Source organism: Chelonoidis abingdonii, chromosome 2 (assembly GCF_003597395.2).
Source record: "Chelonoidis abingdonii isolate Lonesome George chromosome 2, CheloAbing_2.0, whole genome shotgun sequence".
In the NCBI taxonomy this organism is placed as follows: Eukaryota; Metazoa; Chordata; order Testudines; family Testudinidae; genus Chelonoidis; species Chelonoidis abingdonii.
Genome location: NC_133770.1, coordinates 292,785,086 through 292,803,397, shown reverse-complemented (window position 1 = coordinate 292,803,397; position 18,312 = coordinate 292,785,086). Strand labels below are relative to the sequence as shown.

Below are 18,312 nucleotides of genomic sequence, written 5' to 3'. Positions count from 1 at the left end.
TGAGGTGCAACACCTCTCACAGAGGTGGAGTTAAGTCGATGTAGTGGGCGATTTACATAGCCAAAATGAATATTTGCTCAAGAATGACTTGTATCGTTAGCCTGTTGCCTTTCAAGGTCTCTCATTTGCTCATTGCTTGAATAAATAGGCTTATCATGCAATTTACATGGGATAAAAACAGCATCGCTTGTCACACAAGAGTCTTAAATAATCCTGGGCAACTGGAGATAAGGGGTTGCCAGATTTGTATCTATTGTAAGATGGTTTCGATCCAGTAGTTCTGTATACACACCAGCCTGGTTTGAAATTGAAAAAAGCTTAGCTATGCCATTTGGTCCCCTCTTTTCTTTGATATACTTTAAGAGGCTACCCACACCCTTAAGAAAAATCCAGTCTTTGCATATGCATGGGGCATCCTGCAGCTCGTTAAGATGATTACAGCATCCAATTGTATTAATTGTCTTCTCGTGCCACAATGAGATATCCTGTGCGTCAGGATCAAGGCCAACTCCATACTTAAGACAATTTGGATAGAAAAGGGATTAACAAATTAATGATATAATACAGAGAGAGAGACTGGCTTCCTTTGATTATATCAGCTACCATTGTCTCACAGTTCCTTCTTTCAGCAGCTATGCTCAAGGTTTCATGCAAGGATAGATGACAACTGGTCTTTTTCGACTCTCGCCTCTAGAACAACATACTAGAAATATGGAAACAAAACTCACTTTGTAGGAATTATTTATAGCTGAGTTAATGCTTTGCTTTACCCTCTCAATGTCAGTTTCAAAAATGGGAAAAATAATTTACCCTTACTACCACAAGAGAAACCTGGAAGGATATCTGGCTTTATGTGAAAGATCCTTCAAGTTCTTTATCCTTGCGAGTCTTCCAATACAAGATGCAGTAATTCCTCACTTATTGTCCTCCCACTTAATATTGTTTTGAAGTTACGTTGCTGCTCCATTAAGTAACATACTCATTTAAAGTTGTGCAGTGCTCACGTATAATGTTGTTTGGCTGACTTTACAAGGGAGCATTGCACAAGTTCCTCTTCTCCACCTCCTCCCCATCCCTTCCTCCCTCTCAGCGCTCCCCTTGCCGCCAAACAGCTGTTTGGCAGGGCTTAGGACTTTCTGGGAGGGAAGGAGGGAACGAGCGGGGAAGCTGCCCTCCTCCTTCTGGCAGGCAGGACCACCCAGAGCTCAGGGGCTTTAGGGACTGCAGCGCCCAGGAACTGCAGCTCTAGAGCCCTTTTCAGAATGCGGCCCCACGAGCACGGGCCAGAGGAGCAGGGGAAGCTGCACAGCCAGCGGACGGAGAGAAATGGCGCTTTCCTCTTCAAAGCTGGGTTGCGGGGGGGAGCTCCCAGAATTGCGGCCATGGGGGTGGTGCCACTCTATGCAGAGCCACCTGCACACCCCCTACACCAAAGAGGAGCTGCCCCAGATAAGTATTCTGCACCTCCTACCTGCCTCAGCCCTGAGCCTCCTCTTGCACCCCGACCCTGAGCGCCCTCCCACACCCTAACTCCTTCCCAAATCCTGCACCCCCAGCCCTGAGCCCCAGGGGTAAGCCAGGGGCACCTCCACACCACAGTACAGTACAATATATAATGCCTTTTGTCTGCCCCCAAAAAATGTCCTTGGAACCTAACCCCCCGCATTTACATTAAATCTTATGGGAAAATTGGATTCGTTTAATAATGGTTTCACTTAAAGTTGCATTTTCCAGGAACATAACTACAGCGTTAAGTGAGGAGTTACTGTATTAAACAGGTACTACTGGACTCCAGAATGTTAGTTTTAAGGGTAGAGTGGCAACACGCAGTGAATGTTTGAGATGTAAACAGTCACATGCCGACCTTGCACACTTTCTCTGCACCCATCAAAAAATGCATGTGTTCAGTGTGTGACAAAACAGAGTTCCCACTTGCATATTACCATTATCAGGTGGGCATGCATATGCAAATACATCAGATTTATGTTCCATTAAAGTGAATAACACCTAAATGAAACATGTCAGGAGGGAAAGCATAGTCCCATAAGTGTCCTTAATTTATATTTTGAACCTGACCCCCAGAACTTGGACTGTGGGGCATAGTCATCACAAATGTGCTTGAGAACCTCTGTCCATCCAGCAGGAGGAGGATGGGTAAGAGAATCAAGTTTGATTGATAGCATGCAGTTTAGTAGAGGTAACATACTTAAAATATAGTGTTTTTGTTTGCTTTTCCTACTAGATGTGGAAATTGAGGACTTCTGAAAAGCCTTTTTAATGACATCTGTGATCTGCCCTTAGGGAACAAGCAGACCTTCTCATTACCATGTCCTCTGGGATGACAATCGTTTCTCTTCAGATGAACTGCAAATTCTTACTTACCAGCTGTGTCATACATATGTACGCTGTACTCGTTCCGTCTCAATCCCCGCACCAGCATACTATGCACACCTGGTTGCCTTCAGAGCCAGGTATCATCTGGTGGATAAAGAACATGATAGGTGAGTTACGGTGTTATGAGGTGCTACAAAATTTAACAGGAAGGAGGTATGCAGCTATTTTAATCTGGGTTCTGTGGCATTCTCTCTAAGCAGTTCTTGTGTAAATTTGGTTTCCATTGAATAATAGCATCTGAAGAAGAAGAATGTTTATAATATAACTTTGCGAAATAGAAGGAAGATCATTTTTTTAATAGTATATCTATACGTATTTTCAAATATTAAAATATGTTTTAAGGGTTGTTAACTTCCGGAATGAAGGAATTTTGTACACCTTTGGTGGTGGATTCTCTGGAAGGGTGCAGAGGTGGTCTTTCCATTGGTCCTCTTATTCAGTGGCTATGAACAGCAGCACCTTACCTCCATCAGGGAAAGCAAAACTGTACTCCCTTTTTCAAGATCCCAGTCAGTTTTGCTCCTTAAATGATCCAGTTGTGATTCTTAGAGGATGAAGCAATATTCAAAAGAGTTGCTTTATTTGAAAATAAAATAATATCTTTTAGGAGAGGTAGATTAAATAGGACTTCTCTTTTCTTTTCTCTGTCTTAGTGCTGAAGGAAGCCACACTTCTGGTCAAAGTAATGGCAGAGATCATCAAGCACTTGCTAAAGCAGTTCAAGTTCATCAGGACACGTTACGTACCATGTACTTTGCTTGACATGTTTTAATGTTTAGCCATTCAGTAGAGTTGGATTCACGTGAGACCAGCTGCACTTAGACCAACAGTTGCCCAAGCTACAGTGACAGCCAGCAATGAGTGATGCATCTTTATTTTATTAGTTTTTTCCATTTGCAAGAAAGCCTTCCGTCTGGAATTTCAGACTTGATTATGAACTGCAGACCCGTACAAAACCCCACAGTTGTTGGAAATGTGGTTTGCCAAAATCTCTAAGCTGCTTGTCAGAAAACAGACCCATATTTTGTAGTTAAATCAAAAGCTATGATCTCAGGGCTAAAAACAAAACTTTTTCATGTAGTTTGCTATTCAATTTATTTGTGTGTTAATAATTTGGAAATACCTTATTCACATCAAATTTGACGGGCTCAGATGCTGTGAGCTTGCTTTTAAAACAAAGAAAGAAAAGGAAAAGCACTACTTGGGTTTTTATGAAGCCTTGATCATTCTGGATGCATTTACAAAAATTTTATTTTCAAAGTGCAAAAAGATAATAATTCTGGTCCTCCACTGTCTTACAGGATCATTCTGGATGTCTAAGAACAAATGTATTTCTGAAATTTGTTCTTGAATGTCTTTTATTGTGCTGCATTTAAAGATGTTTTTCATAGACTTATGAAGTAATTTCAGAAAAAAATGAACTTGTATCTGAACCTTTAATAGGTCCAGTGAGATTGGCAAAAAAAAAAGTGCCATTTAAATTTTTTTAAACTTTTTTTTTTTTTTTTTTAAATCATACTGACGGCTAATTACAGAATTTGTCCTATAGGACTGTGACACTTACTTTCCAAAGTTTCTAAAGAATACGGGTCTGTGGTGATAAACACAGTACAATCCTTCACTGTTATGTTTGAATTTTTGTAAATTTTATATGTTTCACAGTATTAATGTGATAGACTAGGTGCTATTATTTATTTTATTTACTAAGGCGTGCTCATCATATTTCTGTTAACATATCAAGAAAGCTTTGGATTTTAGACATTAAAACCTTATCATGGAGATATTATTATTCAAATACAGGAATATGCAATTGACTTTTTGACATGACAGAGGTCAGAGATACATACAGTGTATATTGTATAGCTTGTAATTTCTGGAAAGACTTTTTCAGCATGCACACAACATGGCAGGTTTCACCTGTGCATTCAGAGAGAGACACACCGTGAGACCAACATTCTCCATCCATTCAAGCACAAAACAATTCTTCTTTATTTATTTTTTGATTATTGGTGAAACAGCAGTTCAAATTGAGGAGAATGGTTCACTCTATATAGTTTAGCTAGCCAAACTTAATAGAATCTATGCAGTAAAAATAACTCTTAGGAAACCGTTGAAGTTTACTTGTGGAAGAAAGTGAAACTCTTTGTTATACATAAGGTCAATAGTATGAGTGAGATTTTTGCCATTCCCTTAGGAGAAGTATTAATTAAAACTGATAATTATTAGACATATATGCTTCTGTTAGTTTGCACACTGGGTTCATATACATCATAATACATGTATAAACCATTGCACTAATTGTGACACCATAAACAATTTTAGAAGAGGATGGGGGGGAAAAAACCCGAAAGTTGTTTATGCTGACTTGATTTTGTTTAATGTTCTCATATGCTAAATCAAGTACATATTAAGCATGTAGATTTTTTTTAAGTTGCATTCTCTTGCTCTGTTTCATTCAACTCTCTCTTTCCCTTCCCCTAGCAAACACATTTACCTCTAGCATCAAGGTGGGCAAACAGCCTCATCGAGAATTAGTGTCAGTGCCATATTTTGTATATACTAGAACTGTTTGCTGTTGAGTAAGCCAGAAAATGCCCAACTTTGCTGCCTAAAAGGTTTAGGTGCATAATTTTGTGCACAAGTTCAGGTCTGCACCTTATAGCACAGCATGCTGTTGCTCGTGTTGTTTGGCTGAAGCAACAAAGTAAATTCTGTTAATGGATGAGTCAGTCATATGTACATCATACTAGTTTATTATTCCTGTCTTGCTGTTGAAATCAGTGAGCCAGAATCTGTTCTCAGTTATAGTTGTGTAAATACTGGTATTCCTGATTACACTGGTAACTGAAAATAGAATTCAGCTCTTTGTAATTACTAAGCAGGTTATAAAAGCCTCCACTAAAAGAAATTTAACTGATTTGCAGTAGTTTTTCTATGATGGGTTTGTTGCACTTTTCTCTATAGTATTTTGAGCAGTGTAGAAATTCATTCCAAGCTTTAATTTTGGCACATTATCAGACAATTGTATGAGTTATTCTTTAAGAAGTTACAATAGTCAGCCATTTTTAAAATTCCACTGGTGGTTCTTGCTATTCCTTATGATTAGGTGCTCAGGATGATACTTACCATCTTATTCTCCTCTTTCCCTACTGCACAAACCTGGAGTAAATTACTTTATGTGGGTAACCACATACAGGAAGGATCCACCTCAATCTCACATCCTGAATTCAAGGGTAGATCAAAGGGCTATGGTGCCGCCTCTTGTGGCTTCTGTTCTAGTCTATGGGCTAGAATACCAGTGCTTCTCCAATGTGGGAGTTCTGGTCTACTGGCTCTGTGGACAGAACCAGAAGCCCCCACTCCAAAGATCCTAACATGCAGCCCAGATACCCAAAAGACCTGGGTGCAGAGGATTGCAGTGGGGGCTCTGCAGACACTCCACCTAAGTGTCTGTTGTTGCAGTGTCCTATTAGCATGAATGGGAATTGTGTGCAGATCCCTAAAATGTAATGAAGTATGCAAACCCCTGAGGAATGATTGTCAGTATGGTGGGACTGGGGAGTTTACAGTTTGTAGATACATATATTAGCTAGATTGCTCTAATTTTAAAAATGGCTTTGATTTTTTCCTAATGAAATATACAGTGAATTAGTCCATCATATAATTTAATTGATTTAAATATTTTTAGGAAAAGGTTTTTTAGTGGGCAATGCACTTTGAAAAGTAGGCACTCTGTGTGCATAATAACTGCTTTTTATAAAGATTAATATAAACAACATGCATAGACCAAAACAGCTCCAATCAAATAAACAATACACCTTTATCCTTTTCAGTTTACTCCAGACTGCAAGGACATCAGTATCTCTGGTAAACGTGTATAAATTTACCCACAAAATATTCTCTCTAAGAACTAAGGAAAAGTATTTACAAATTATTGTGTATACGAAGCTTAGGATTGTGACACATGCCCACAGATGCTATTGAATTCATAGGTAAGGCTGATAGTTTTAACCATTATGTCACTAGTTCAAACTCAACTCAGGTCGGCAGTAACCAAAAGTACTTACTATCTGCAGTTCGTTGGCCTATGCAAAAAGATGTCTAACTCCAGTTGCTAGAGAACCATGAAACAGACCCTCTTCTGTTACAGTGGTTCTGCTCTGAGCTACATTTGCACCAATTGTGGCAATGGTATTTTGTATCTTGGTCTAACAATTGGTACAAATTGGCCTTCTTGTTAGCAAAATCAGGTCAGGATTGAACAGTGTGGAATAATTGTGCATTCCACAATGTAGTGTTTTGTGGAAAAACAAGATCCAAGCTCTACAGCTGTCAATCTCAGATGGTTTATTACCATTATATTTATATAAAATGATTCGTATGAAAAAGGCTGATAACAAGTGATGGACATGTTAGAAATAGGTACGTGAAGCCTTACATTGTGGGAAAGCGAGAGGCTGGGGGGGTATGTGTTGGAAAATGAAGGGATAAACAATTATGAGTTAAGTGTCAGCAATTACTTTGAATTTCCTGCCTTATTTGTACCTAATATTAACACTACTGAAACAGAGAGAGACTACAGAAGCTAATAGAAATGCTGCTATTCAAAGGTGCAAAACAAAACCAGCAAAGATAACATATTCAATGGAAGCCTTTTTGAAAAACAAGCTAGGTACAAACTACTATTGTATTGGGCTTTATGGTGCCTTTTTAGGTACTCCCTGGTGTTTGGGGCTGATGGAAGGTTAGAAATTATAGGGTATCAGGGTTAGAAGGGGCCTCAGGTGGTCATCTAGTCCAAGCCCCTGCTCAAAGGAGGACCAATCCCCAGACTTTTTTTTTTTTTTTTTTAAACCCCAGGTCCCTAAATGGGCCCCTCAAAAATTGAACTCACCACCCTGGGTTTAGGAGGCCAATGCTCAAACCACTGAGCTATCCCTCCCCCTCAGTGCTGAACCACTGGAATTGCTCAGTCACAAAGCCTTCTGGAGCACCTGGGGAACCTGTTGAGTCACCCTTTAAGAGGTTGTTCTCTGCTAGCAGTTGTTGGTAGGGGATGGAGTTACACTTCTGTGTTCTCCCCTCTGCCTTCTTTGGGTTAACTGTTTGAGGTAGCCCTATGCAGTCCTTGCACCTTCCCTTCCCATCCTACTTTGCCCTAGCCTATGTGTAGGTTCATATTTGTCAGTTTGTCTTAGTATGCATAGTTTTGACTTGATTCAGACTAAAATACTTTAACACCAGTAATTAAATGTTTTATTAATTATTGCATAGATCACTGGAATAGTTGGTAATCTGTTTTCCAAAACCTTTTCATATCTACTTGCATATTTCTAGACCTGTCACGAGAAAAACCTTCAGGTGGCTTTTGTCAATTGCCTAAGTCACAAGGAGGTGTTGTGTGATAATCTGCTTTAGCCCACTTGCAAATTTTACAGGTAATTATGATGAAAGAAATTCCCACTGTATAAATGGGGGAGGGCGTTTCTTGACTCCATTTCCCTCCTTTTACTCTCAAACATATCTTTCACAATTATTTAACCCAAAATTTGTCTAACATATGTTCAGTGTTTACATTTGATTAAGTTATTGCAGTAAATCTTATGGCCCTTGTATAGATTTAAAGGAAAAGTCCGAGCCAAACAAGGCTTGATAAAAATGATACATTTATTAGTAAATCACTTTTTATTATTAGGATGAAGGGTAAAATTTTCAAAAAGGTTTAAATCACTTTTGAAAATGGCACTGAAGCCCATATTTTTAAAGGTATTTAGGCATTGTGACACTGAGCACAGCAACATCTAAATATCTTTAAACATCTGGGCCCTAGTCAGTTAGGCTCCAAAGTGCCTACATCATTTCTGAAAATGTAACTTAAGCTCTAACATCACTCAGGCTTTTTTGAAAATTTTATCCAAATTTTGTCTGGTTTGTATGTGCACTCAGGATCAAATTGTAATCACAAGTGCATTGCACTTCGCTGGATAACTCAAATTTTCTTTTGCATTTATGGATTGCAGCAGTAAATTCCTCAAGTTAAATAGTGATGTGCACCACACATTATTGGAAACCCGAATCTTCTCGCAGTAGGTCACTAGCAAACATCTTGTTGACTACAGTGAGACTGAGAGCAAGAAGAGGCCATTCATTAGAATCTGCCTTTTTTCTTGAAAATTTCAGTTAGATGCTGTAGGTTACAGTGCATGTTTAATAAATTGCTTTCTTTCTGATTAAAAATGCTGACATTTTAAGACTAGAATTGGCCAGTCCTGCACCTTGTACTCATGCAAAACTCACACTAAAATCTATCAGTTATGCACAAATTATAAATGCAGGATTGGGACCTTTACTGGGAGATGTAGATGGAAATGTTGGTCTTTTTGACATAATCCAGAGAAAACTTCTGGTGGTATAGACAAGCCATAAGACTTTTTATAATGTAAGAGATTTCTTACACATGAGAAAAGGAATGTAAATAGGTTCTCTCTCTAGGTTTTCACACTCAATGCCAGTTGTAATTAGATTATAAATAGTCTTTTTCATTGTTCTTTCTATTTTGAAAATTTCTCCAAAAGTAACATCTCCTTTGGTTTAATCAACACTGTGGCTGTTAGCTCCAGTCTGACTTTTTCAGTTTCTAACACAGGACAGTATATTTTTGATTTTTATATTCTATTTAGTAACTTGCTTCTAAATGCATACCTACAATCTTTTCTAAGGAAAATTTCAATTTAAACAGAAAATAATTGCACTGATTTTTTGAAAACTTCCCTTTTACTGTAACGGACTCTTTTGCATCTGCTGTAGCTGATTGAAAATACTGTAAATAGTATTATGAAGAACAAAACATTTGAAATGTTCTGAATACCATTCATTGTTGTACTTGCATTTTTAGAGATACTTCTCATTTTACAGTATTAAGATATGAGCTGTATATGTTTCTTCAATTTTATTACACCTTCTCATTTTGCATGTGATACATCATAAAAGGGTACAGGTTCTCATTTGCTTTCTGTCATATGGAAAGAGTCAGTTTTTTTTGTCTTTATTTACATAACGATTCTTCCCTAACCGTCTCCCTTCTACCCATGTTTTTCCCCACCACACTGCATAAAATATAAAAACATTTTGAAGTTACCAGAATTCAGTTTGCCTATCTGTAATATCACTGGTAGATAATTAATAGCACTAATATCTGTGCTAATAACCATAGCTCTGTAACGCATTTTTTTCCCTAGCTCCTTCCAGCACTTGATTCTGGCATCAGATTCTAAAGAATTAGTCTGTGATGCAGTGTTACTAGAATCATAGAATTAGAGATGGAAAAGCCTAATGTAGCATCTAGGCTATTCCTCTGCTGGTGCAGAATTGTTCCCTATACTATTTTTTTAGAACTGTGACTTAAGAGACAGGGCTACCAAGTTGCCTTCTTGGTCACCCACATTAGAAAGCCACCAGTCTAGTGATTTGCATTAATTGATTTTTTGCTTCTTTAATTCTTAGAGGCTGGAGAGATCAAAACTACAGCACTGCTACTGTTGTTTTATACACAGTACATTGTTAAATCTCTCCTCTCAGCTCAAAGGCTTAATGACTGTAGTATATAGCACCTTGAAAAGTCTCAAAGTGAGTCATTTTTAATCCAAAAGTTTGTGTTTAATGGTGTAAAGTGTAATCCATGATATAACATTTTAAGTTCTTCGGCTGTTTTTCCCCCATGTTTCTTTGTCTGGAGTGTTAATGTAAATGTAATGGCTTGGCCAAATCACTACAAAAGGTGATTTCCTATCATTCTTTAGTTCGCAGCCAGGTGCAGTTAAAAGCTACCTCCTATATTCTTCCACAGATTAATATTTGCTTTTGAAATGCAACTATCGTTTGTTGTAAACAGCCAAAATATTCCCAAATGAGCTGAATTGTTTGCTTCTGGCTTGAGAACTTCTGTGCCATACTGTGATTCTCAATATCTGCTTGCCACTTATTATTTTTATGTGGGGTAAGTTAGGATGGTGTTAATGGAATGCTGTCTGTCAAAGTTTTGGAAATAGTGAGGCAACTGATTTCACAAGTCTGACATGTTCATTTTCATTCATGTTTACTTTTTGTTAATAGAGATACAACCTTAAAATAGTCAGCTCTTGTAGTAGTTGTGTTTTCACACTGCTGTTTCCAAGCAAAAATTGTCTTTATGCGTTAGTGCTATACTTTGCTGAAAAATATATCATGTTTTAATTGAAGGTGACATTGAAGGTGCTTGAAACATATTTTGAAGCTGAGACAAAAAATAAGTATTAGAATATTTTTTTAAAATACCTTTTAGATAATTTTGAGATTGTAACCATGAAGATACTATATTCCAAGTGATAAGGATATAAATTTTAAACATAGAAAATGTCTTGAATATGTTTTGTATTGTGAATATGTTCTCTCAATAACGTGCAAAGCCTTGGCCACACCTCAGATCTTAAAATAAGTGCACATACACAAAAGGTGCTTTGAATGATCTGAACCTGAACTGTAGAAAACTGTGTTAATACATCATATTTTGTTTACAATGAATCCAGACAAGCTTCCTTATTTTGTATTTAACCACTTTGTTGTCAGAAATTTTATCAACTTATACACAGTACATTAGCCCAGTATTATAGCAATTTTCTAAATTTAATGTTACTTAAAAATAATTTGGCTCTTTAAGCTATAGAAGTTGGCAAGTAAGAAGTAATCAATATATTTTTTGCTGTTTCTTCTCACAGAAATGCTTGGCCATGGCACCCATGGACACTAGTATATAAGTTGTGCGTATGAAAGGGAGAGCTAGACTCATTGGTGTTCCAATAATTAATAAATCGGTCTAAAAATTAAAAATATTCTAGTATATTGACTGACTGCAGAATCCTTGAGACTGCTGAGTTTTTACTCTGCCCTTACTCAGGCAAAATGCCCAGTGAGAGTGGAACATAGGATTTGGCCCCATGTACAATAGCTACTTTTCAGAAGACATTTCAGTACATCTGGTGTTATGGATTCTTGTGTAATCTTTATGCCATACTGGTTCTAGAAGTGCCACTGAGTGTTCCACAGTGCAGATTTATTAAGCGTAACACACCGTGAGCCTATCTTCATAACACAATAATAACATTATTTGTTACCTTTTCGATAATTGGCTGTCGTTCCCAAACCCAGGCTCAGATCATCACCTGGAAATCTGGAAAGAGGGAGCCTTTTACAGACGGATGTGTATGAGAGAGAAAACGCAACCTCTACGCTTTTTCTGCCCCATTCTCCAAGGACGATAGGTGTAGGGACTGGCTGTGGAGACTGTTCTCCAGAGCACTGCTTATCCTGCATTTATTCAAAGGAGAGTTAGTGTTGCTCCCTGTAGGTTCTCTTTGTGTCTTCTATTAACCAGATACAAGGTGCCAACCCAAAAGCAACACAGCTCTTGGGGTAGGTGGGCAATACATCAGTCTGGAAGCAAAAATCAAACATTCAAACTGCTCCTGCTGGCACAGATCCCTGAGTTATCAACCCTATGAATTTCATAAGGCACGTCCCACAGGAGGGGAGGCTTGGCAGGCAACTCCACAAGGATAAAATTCTGTCATTCATCTGGCTTCCTCGCAGACTGCCAAAGACTAATTCTGATTGGCTTGGGATGGTTGCTATTGCAAAGTCATTGGCATAGGCACTGGCTTAAATATAGGGATTTGGGGAGAGCTGGACTTGAAGTTTTGTATAGATACAAGAATCCTACCTGCCCCCCAAAAACAGATCCATAACACCAGATGCAGGCTTTTGTTAATATCTGTTACCAGTATACATCTTAATATCTTCAAAAGAGGGATTACTCTTTAATTGGATCACTTGTTATATTTATAGATGGACCTTAAAATGAATAGTTTCAGAGTAGCAGCCGTGTTAATCTGTATCCGCAAAAAGAACAGGAGTACTTGTGGCACCTTAGAAACTAACTAACACGTTTACTTGAGCATAAGCTACAGCCCACGAAAGCTTATGCTCAAATAAATTTGTTAGTCTCTAAGGTGCCACAAGTACTCCTGTATTTAATTTTTTTTGTTTTGCCTAATTAAATTAGACATATTAAAGTGGCATTCTTTGTACGCTTACTTTTTAAAAGAAAGTCTATTTATTTAAAAACACTTGATTTTCCTTACCATAGTTTTCACCATTCCTTGCATGCACTTTGTGTTGTGCTAGGGTTCAACTTGTTCCTTTCCTTTAAAACCCTTCTGAAACACTTGGGGCCAAGTCATCAGTGTAAGTTGCACATATGATCAACATGATGATCAGGGCATCACGTTTGTTTTTAATATATACTCACCTAACATTTTATGTTTTCTGTGAGCTTTGAAGCTTTAACTACTTAAACATCCCAAAAGCCCAGCCAGGTACACAGAGAAGGATTTGAGGCATAGAGCAAGATAAGGAATTTAGGAGTTCCTGGTTCCCAGGCCCATATCTGTTCCATTAGGCTATGCTGCCTGTCAAAAAGTATATGTAATGTTTACTTGGAATTCGTTTTTCTTCAATTTTGGGAGTTTGACAGAGGAAAAGTTGGTAGGCACAGAATGAACCAAGTTAAAGTTGAAATATTATACAGTACTTTGACCTGACACCCACACTGTCCCTGAAGCTTGCAGCTGTGTGTAAAATTGCCCAATAATGCTTGTCATGTCTGAATATCATTGGGGCTTTTTTTTTTTTTTAATTATTTTTTTAAGGCTGCCATGTCTTTGTCCTCCATTTATTGTGGCTTATAGTGGTTTAATAACTTGTGAGTAGGTCTAACTACAGAGGGCCTGTTCCTACACTTCTTGTGTACCCAAAACTCCCATTTACTTAGTGGAAGTTTTGGGGTATGCAAAAAGAGCAGGATGATGCCCATAGTGCGAGAACATACCATGTAATAAAGATAATTTTAAAACTTGTGTCCAGCTCCCATTGAAGTCGATAACAATATTCACATTTACTTCAGGGTCAAGCCCTTCATATTTTGGTTTTTTGTTGCTGTTGTTGTTTTGTGCTTTAGCAAACATTGGCTCCTTTCTGTGACCCCATATTTACATTCAAGCAATCATTAGACTATTTAGGACAACTCATGTACATCGAAAGATTGGGCACTTAGTTTGCCCTTCTGGCATATAGGGGGTAATTTTATTTTGTTTTTATTTGCAATAAAGTAAAATAACGTGTTGCTAACCACTTGACTAATTTAAGTCTTTTGGTAGATCCAACTAACATATATTGTCTTGTCAGGAATGTTTAACCCTAGGAATGTCTCTGTTAAAATCAGATTCAATTAAATTAGCCCAACTTCTGCATTTCATTTTATGTGATAGAACTTGGACAACTTCAAATAGTTTGTGTATGTTTGATCATTTTTGCTTTTTTAGTTACTGGTTTCATGTTTAAACTAGTTGTTATAGGGAAGATAGTGTACACTTATATAGGCAGGAAAATATTTAACTCATTTTAAAAAGGATCTGTAATAAATATTTTTCCTTTACTAAATCAGCGCCTTTATTGTAAAAATGTAAACTAATTATAATAGAGCACTATAGCTGGCAGCTTTCTCCCATGTTGTGTCCTGAAAAATATTTCCATTTCTTTGGACAAATTGCTATCTTATTCTGATGCAAATATACTTCTTTTAACAAACAAACAAAAAAAAAAACAGGAGGGGGGTGGAGGGGTGCTTCCATATAAGAGATTTAGGAACAATTTCTCTGCTCGGGCAAATAGACACAGCTCTATTGACTTCAATGGAGTTTCATCAGTTGACACCAGCAGAATAGGCCTTTAGAATTTACGGTAAGTCAAGTTCACAAACTCAGACCAGTTGCAAATTTCTGTGCAACAAAGTGGTTAACTGATCATGGGGGAGGTGGGATGGAAAAGAGAATGTATTGTTTAAATCCAGATATTTCCTGCCTTTGGTACACTTCAGATTTAACTGACACCTACTGAGGGTTTTAACCTTTAATTTTAAACCATTTTTTTCTTATTTTTGTAAAATATCTGAAAAAGAACCAAAAATTGTTAATTCATAAGTTTGATTGTACATCCTCTCTTTTTATTTCTTGATTATAAAAAATGACATTTTGAATCAAAATGTTTTTATGACCATTTAAAGTTTACTATTTTTTTTAAGAAGTTGAGCAGTTAAGGGCCTCGTTTCAAGCGGTACTAAATGTATATTAACAAGTTTATACCTGTGTATTGCATCTGTGTGAAGAAGTCTTGTGCTTGCAATATAGATAAACCATCTGGTGCTGTCTTGTTAAAATTGGCACTTCTTGTGAAAACATATTTATACACATTAGATGCATTGTATAACTTCCATTTACTCCATTGATGTAAACTTCACTCTACACATTCATATATAAATTGAGGCTTCGTGTAGATTTTGTTTTAGTTTAAATACATTGTATGTATCGAATACTTAATTAAATGCTTGCATGATGCTATGTGGTGATGCCACTTTAAGCCTTAAGTTGTTAAAGTTGTTGATTGTCAGAGTATGCAAAAACATTAATTGAACGGGATAGGTTGTTCTGTAAAGTTGAGATGGTAAAAAGAAAAAAGGTTTCTCACCTAAGAGATAAAGGGAATCTTGTAGTGATTGATATATACCGTGACTGACCTTTCTAGTCACTGGCTGTCACTGTTGCTCTACAGAAATGGGGCTATTGTGCATTTCTTTGGCAGTATACAGAAAGCCAGCGTCCTAAAATCTTGGCTTTTTTGTTTCTAAGATTTGTATGACCATAATCTTTTTTCCCAATTTGAAATTTATTTATGTTGGAAAGAGGATTATTATTCAATATTTAAATCTGTTTATAAACCTGCTCTCAAGTTCTGTGCTTTCTTCAGAGCATGCCATCATTTTTTCACTTCTTATGACTGACATTTAATGCTTACAACATTTTTAATTAGAGGCAAAAAAAAAAGTGTTGGGGACCCAGCTTTCTTTACAATTCGGATCTACCTCATTTAAACAGTTGGGTGCTATTTACTCAAATTGTCAATGAGATTGGCAAAAGTGAACAAACATTAACTGATGACGGACCTCTTAAGAGGCAGTACTCTGCAAACCAAATCTTTGTGGTTTATTGTTGAGAACAAATATTTGAGTTTTATTCTTTGTGCCTTTTTGTGTTGAATCCCAATGCATAATAATCAAATGTCAGACTCCTAACTAAAAATAGCAAATTAAATAATTTTAACAGCAAATTTAAAAAAAAAAAAAAGTGGGGAAAGAGTTTTTTAAAAGTGAAAATATATTTTTCAGTGTATCAAATCATAAAATGTAGTGTCACAGCAGAATTCTTGTACTGTGAACAGAAATTAAAATCCAATAACTTGATGTTTTTCAAAATACATACATCCTAAACTCTTCTATGCATCCATCTCCATCTATATATGTATGTACATACTGTGCACAAGATTGTGTGTGTATATATGTATATAGAAAATGAAAGGGGATGTGTGTATGTATATGATAGGTAAGGGAATAAAATGTCAAAGTGAGTTTTCCGCACATTTTTGTATCTAACAGTTTACAATTACGTACACATTTTTCTACTACTTAAACCTTTTTTACTTAAGAAAAATCCTTTTTGGAGACATTTTAATTTGTGATATACTATCATTTTTGAAGTTTGAAGAATTAAACTTTAATACCAGTAACCAATACAGAGTGGGAATCTTTCCTGTAAATTGTATTTAGTTTTAATATTGAAAAAAAGTTCTTTGTGGAAGTTGTAAGAGTACCAACATTCCTTAGTGGCAGGACTTTAAGACTTTATAACTGTTCCCTAAGGCTTTTTGCTGCAGAGAGACTCAAACAACGGGAAATGCCTCTGTTAAATGTTTTTTATAAAATTGCTCCGTCAGGTCTATACTTAAGCTATATTTTATAAAGCGTAATCATCCTTTAATATGCTGCATATAAATTATCAGCATTGTTGCACTTTCTCAGTAATAATGTATGCCCTGTAATTGGCTCATGATAAAGACTTCAGTTTTTTAACAAAACAGTAGTACTTTGGGCAGAAGGTAAAATTTATATAGGTACCTCAAGAGAGAGAGAGAAAAAAAAAAGCCTGAATATGCTGCATTTTGTTCCTTTAAGTTTTTTCATGTAGTATTTTGTTGGCTTTTATTATTTGTTTTATATATTTTTACTAGCTACCTGTTTTGCTTTTTGGGACCCCAATAGAGTTTAGAAAATTGGTCTGTATTCATTTTGTAGGATGTCGTATCCTTTCTTGTTTCTAATGCAGTAGTTGATGTAAGGTTTGCCCTGCATTCTACAATAGAGGGTGTGGGGAAATAGGCTTTACATAGTAGATTTCTGGGAAAAGATACTACATTTCTAAAACAGACAATACATGTTCTTAATCCTTTTTTAATTTTAATTTTTTGCTCATGCTGCTTTCTTGACTCTTTTCTCAAAATGAATGAGAAGATGGCCAGCTTGTTAAGTGGGGAAAAAAACTGCCCTTTTGGTCTTTAAATACAGGCCAATGAATAAACAGTATTGTCTAATTAATAAGGCTGGGCCAAATTGTACTCTGTCACACACATGCAAATCTCAGAGGGAATTGCACCCATGTGACTAAAAGCAAAATGTAGCCTGACTTAAATTTGTAGGCTGTGTCTAATTATTCAGATTAATGAGTTTTCTAGTTCTTTTTCCAAGTACATTAAAATATAAAATGTGCACAGATGGGAACTATCTTTGTTGAGAAAAGAAACTGTTGAAGGAAGCTTCTAATGCTGTGAAATTGAGCATTTATTGTCGTGTTTTAAGCTTAGGTGGGTCCTTTCTCAAGTTTGTTTTGTAGCTTGCTAGGTAAAATAGTTTGCACTACTTTTGCAATAAACTCATGAAAAACTAACCATTATTTTCTGTTTTGGTTTCTTACTGTGTAGATATAAACTAATACTAAAGACTTAGCATAGTGTTTTTCACCTCCATAAGACTTGTAACAAGCTCAAAATGCTGTAAATCTTGACAAAATATGATGTGAATGATATTTTATAAAGGTATTTTGTATGGTGTCAATTTTGTTTTGCCTCATAGTATGTCAGCAAAAAAAAAAAACAAATAAAATTCCTCATCTTTACAATTGTCTATTTAGAGTCTTACTTAATACAAACACATTTGTTGCACTTTATTAGGCATAATAGGAGGTTCAGGTTTTGAGTTTCAGGTTGAGAGAGAAATAAGACTGGGACTTTTCGGCTTGGAAAAGAGATGAGTAAGTGGGGATATGATAGAGGGCTATAAAATCATGACTGGTGTGGAGAAAGTTAAATATGAAAGTGTTATTTACTCCTCATAACACGAGAACTAGAGGTCACCCAATGAAATTAATAGGCAAGAGGTTTAAAACAAAAGGAAGTATTTCTTCGCACAATGCACAGTCAATCTATGGAACTCTTTGCCAGATGATGTTACAGAGGTCAAGACTATAACACTTCAAAAAAGAACTAGATAAATTCATGGAGGATAGGTCCATCAATGACTAGTAGCCAGGATAGGTAGAGATGGTGTCCCTAGCCTCTTTGCCATAAACTGGGAATGGGCGACGGGATGGATCACTTGATGATCACCGGTTTGGTTCATTCCCTCTGAAGCACCTAGTATTGGCCACTGTCTTACGACAGGATACTGAGCCAGCTGGACTGTCAGTCTGACCCAGTATGGCCCTTCTTATAATTGCCTTCTTACAAAAATATACTTTCTCATTAAATCCAATCAAGGAATCACAGTGCTTTACAAATACCAGTTAATTAAACCATGTTACCTTGTGGGACAGGTACTGTATTATTCTCATTGTTGGAGTTCAGAATAGAACCCAGAATAATTAACAGCCCAGTCCTGTGCTT

At 36.7% G+C, this 18,312-nt stretch overlaps 1 protein-coding gene across 10 annotated transcripts in view; it reads left to right on the top strand.

The window, feature by feature from the left end:
* The window catches only part of AGO2 (argonaute RISC catalytic component 2), a 131,317-nt gene extending 113,768 nt beyond the window's left edge, over positions 1-17,549 (top strand). For all 10 annotated transcript variants that reach the window (XM_032803227.2, XM_032803226.2, XM_075063284.1 and 7 more), the window contains 2 exons: positions 2,302-2,501; positions 3,048-17,549. In XM_032803227.2, coding sequence (XP_032659118.1) covers positions 2,302-2,501; positions 3,048-3,156 — 309 coding nt within the window. In that variant the 3' untranslated portion in view covers positions 3,157-17,549. The remainder of the gene's footprint in view (positions 1-2,301; positions 2,502-3,047) is intronic.
* Positions 17,550-18,312: the final 763 nt, after the last annotated feature.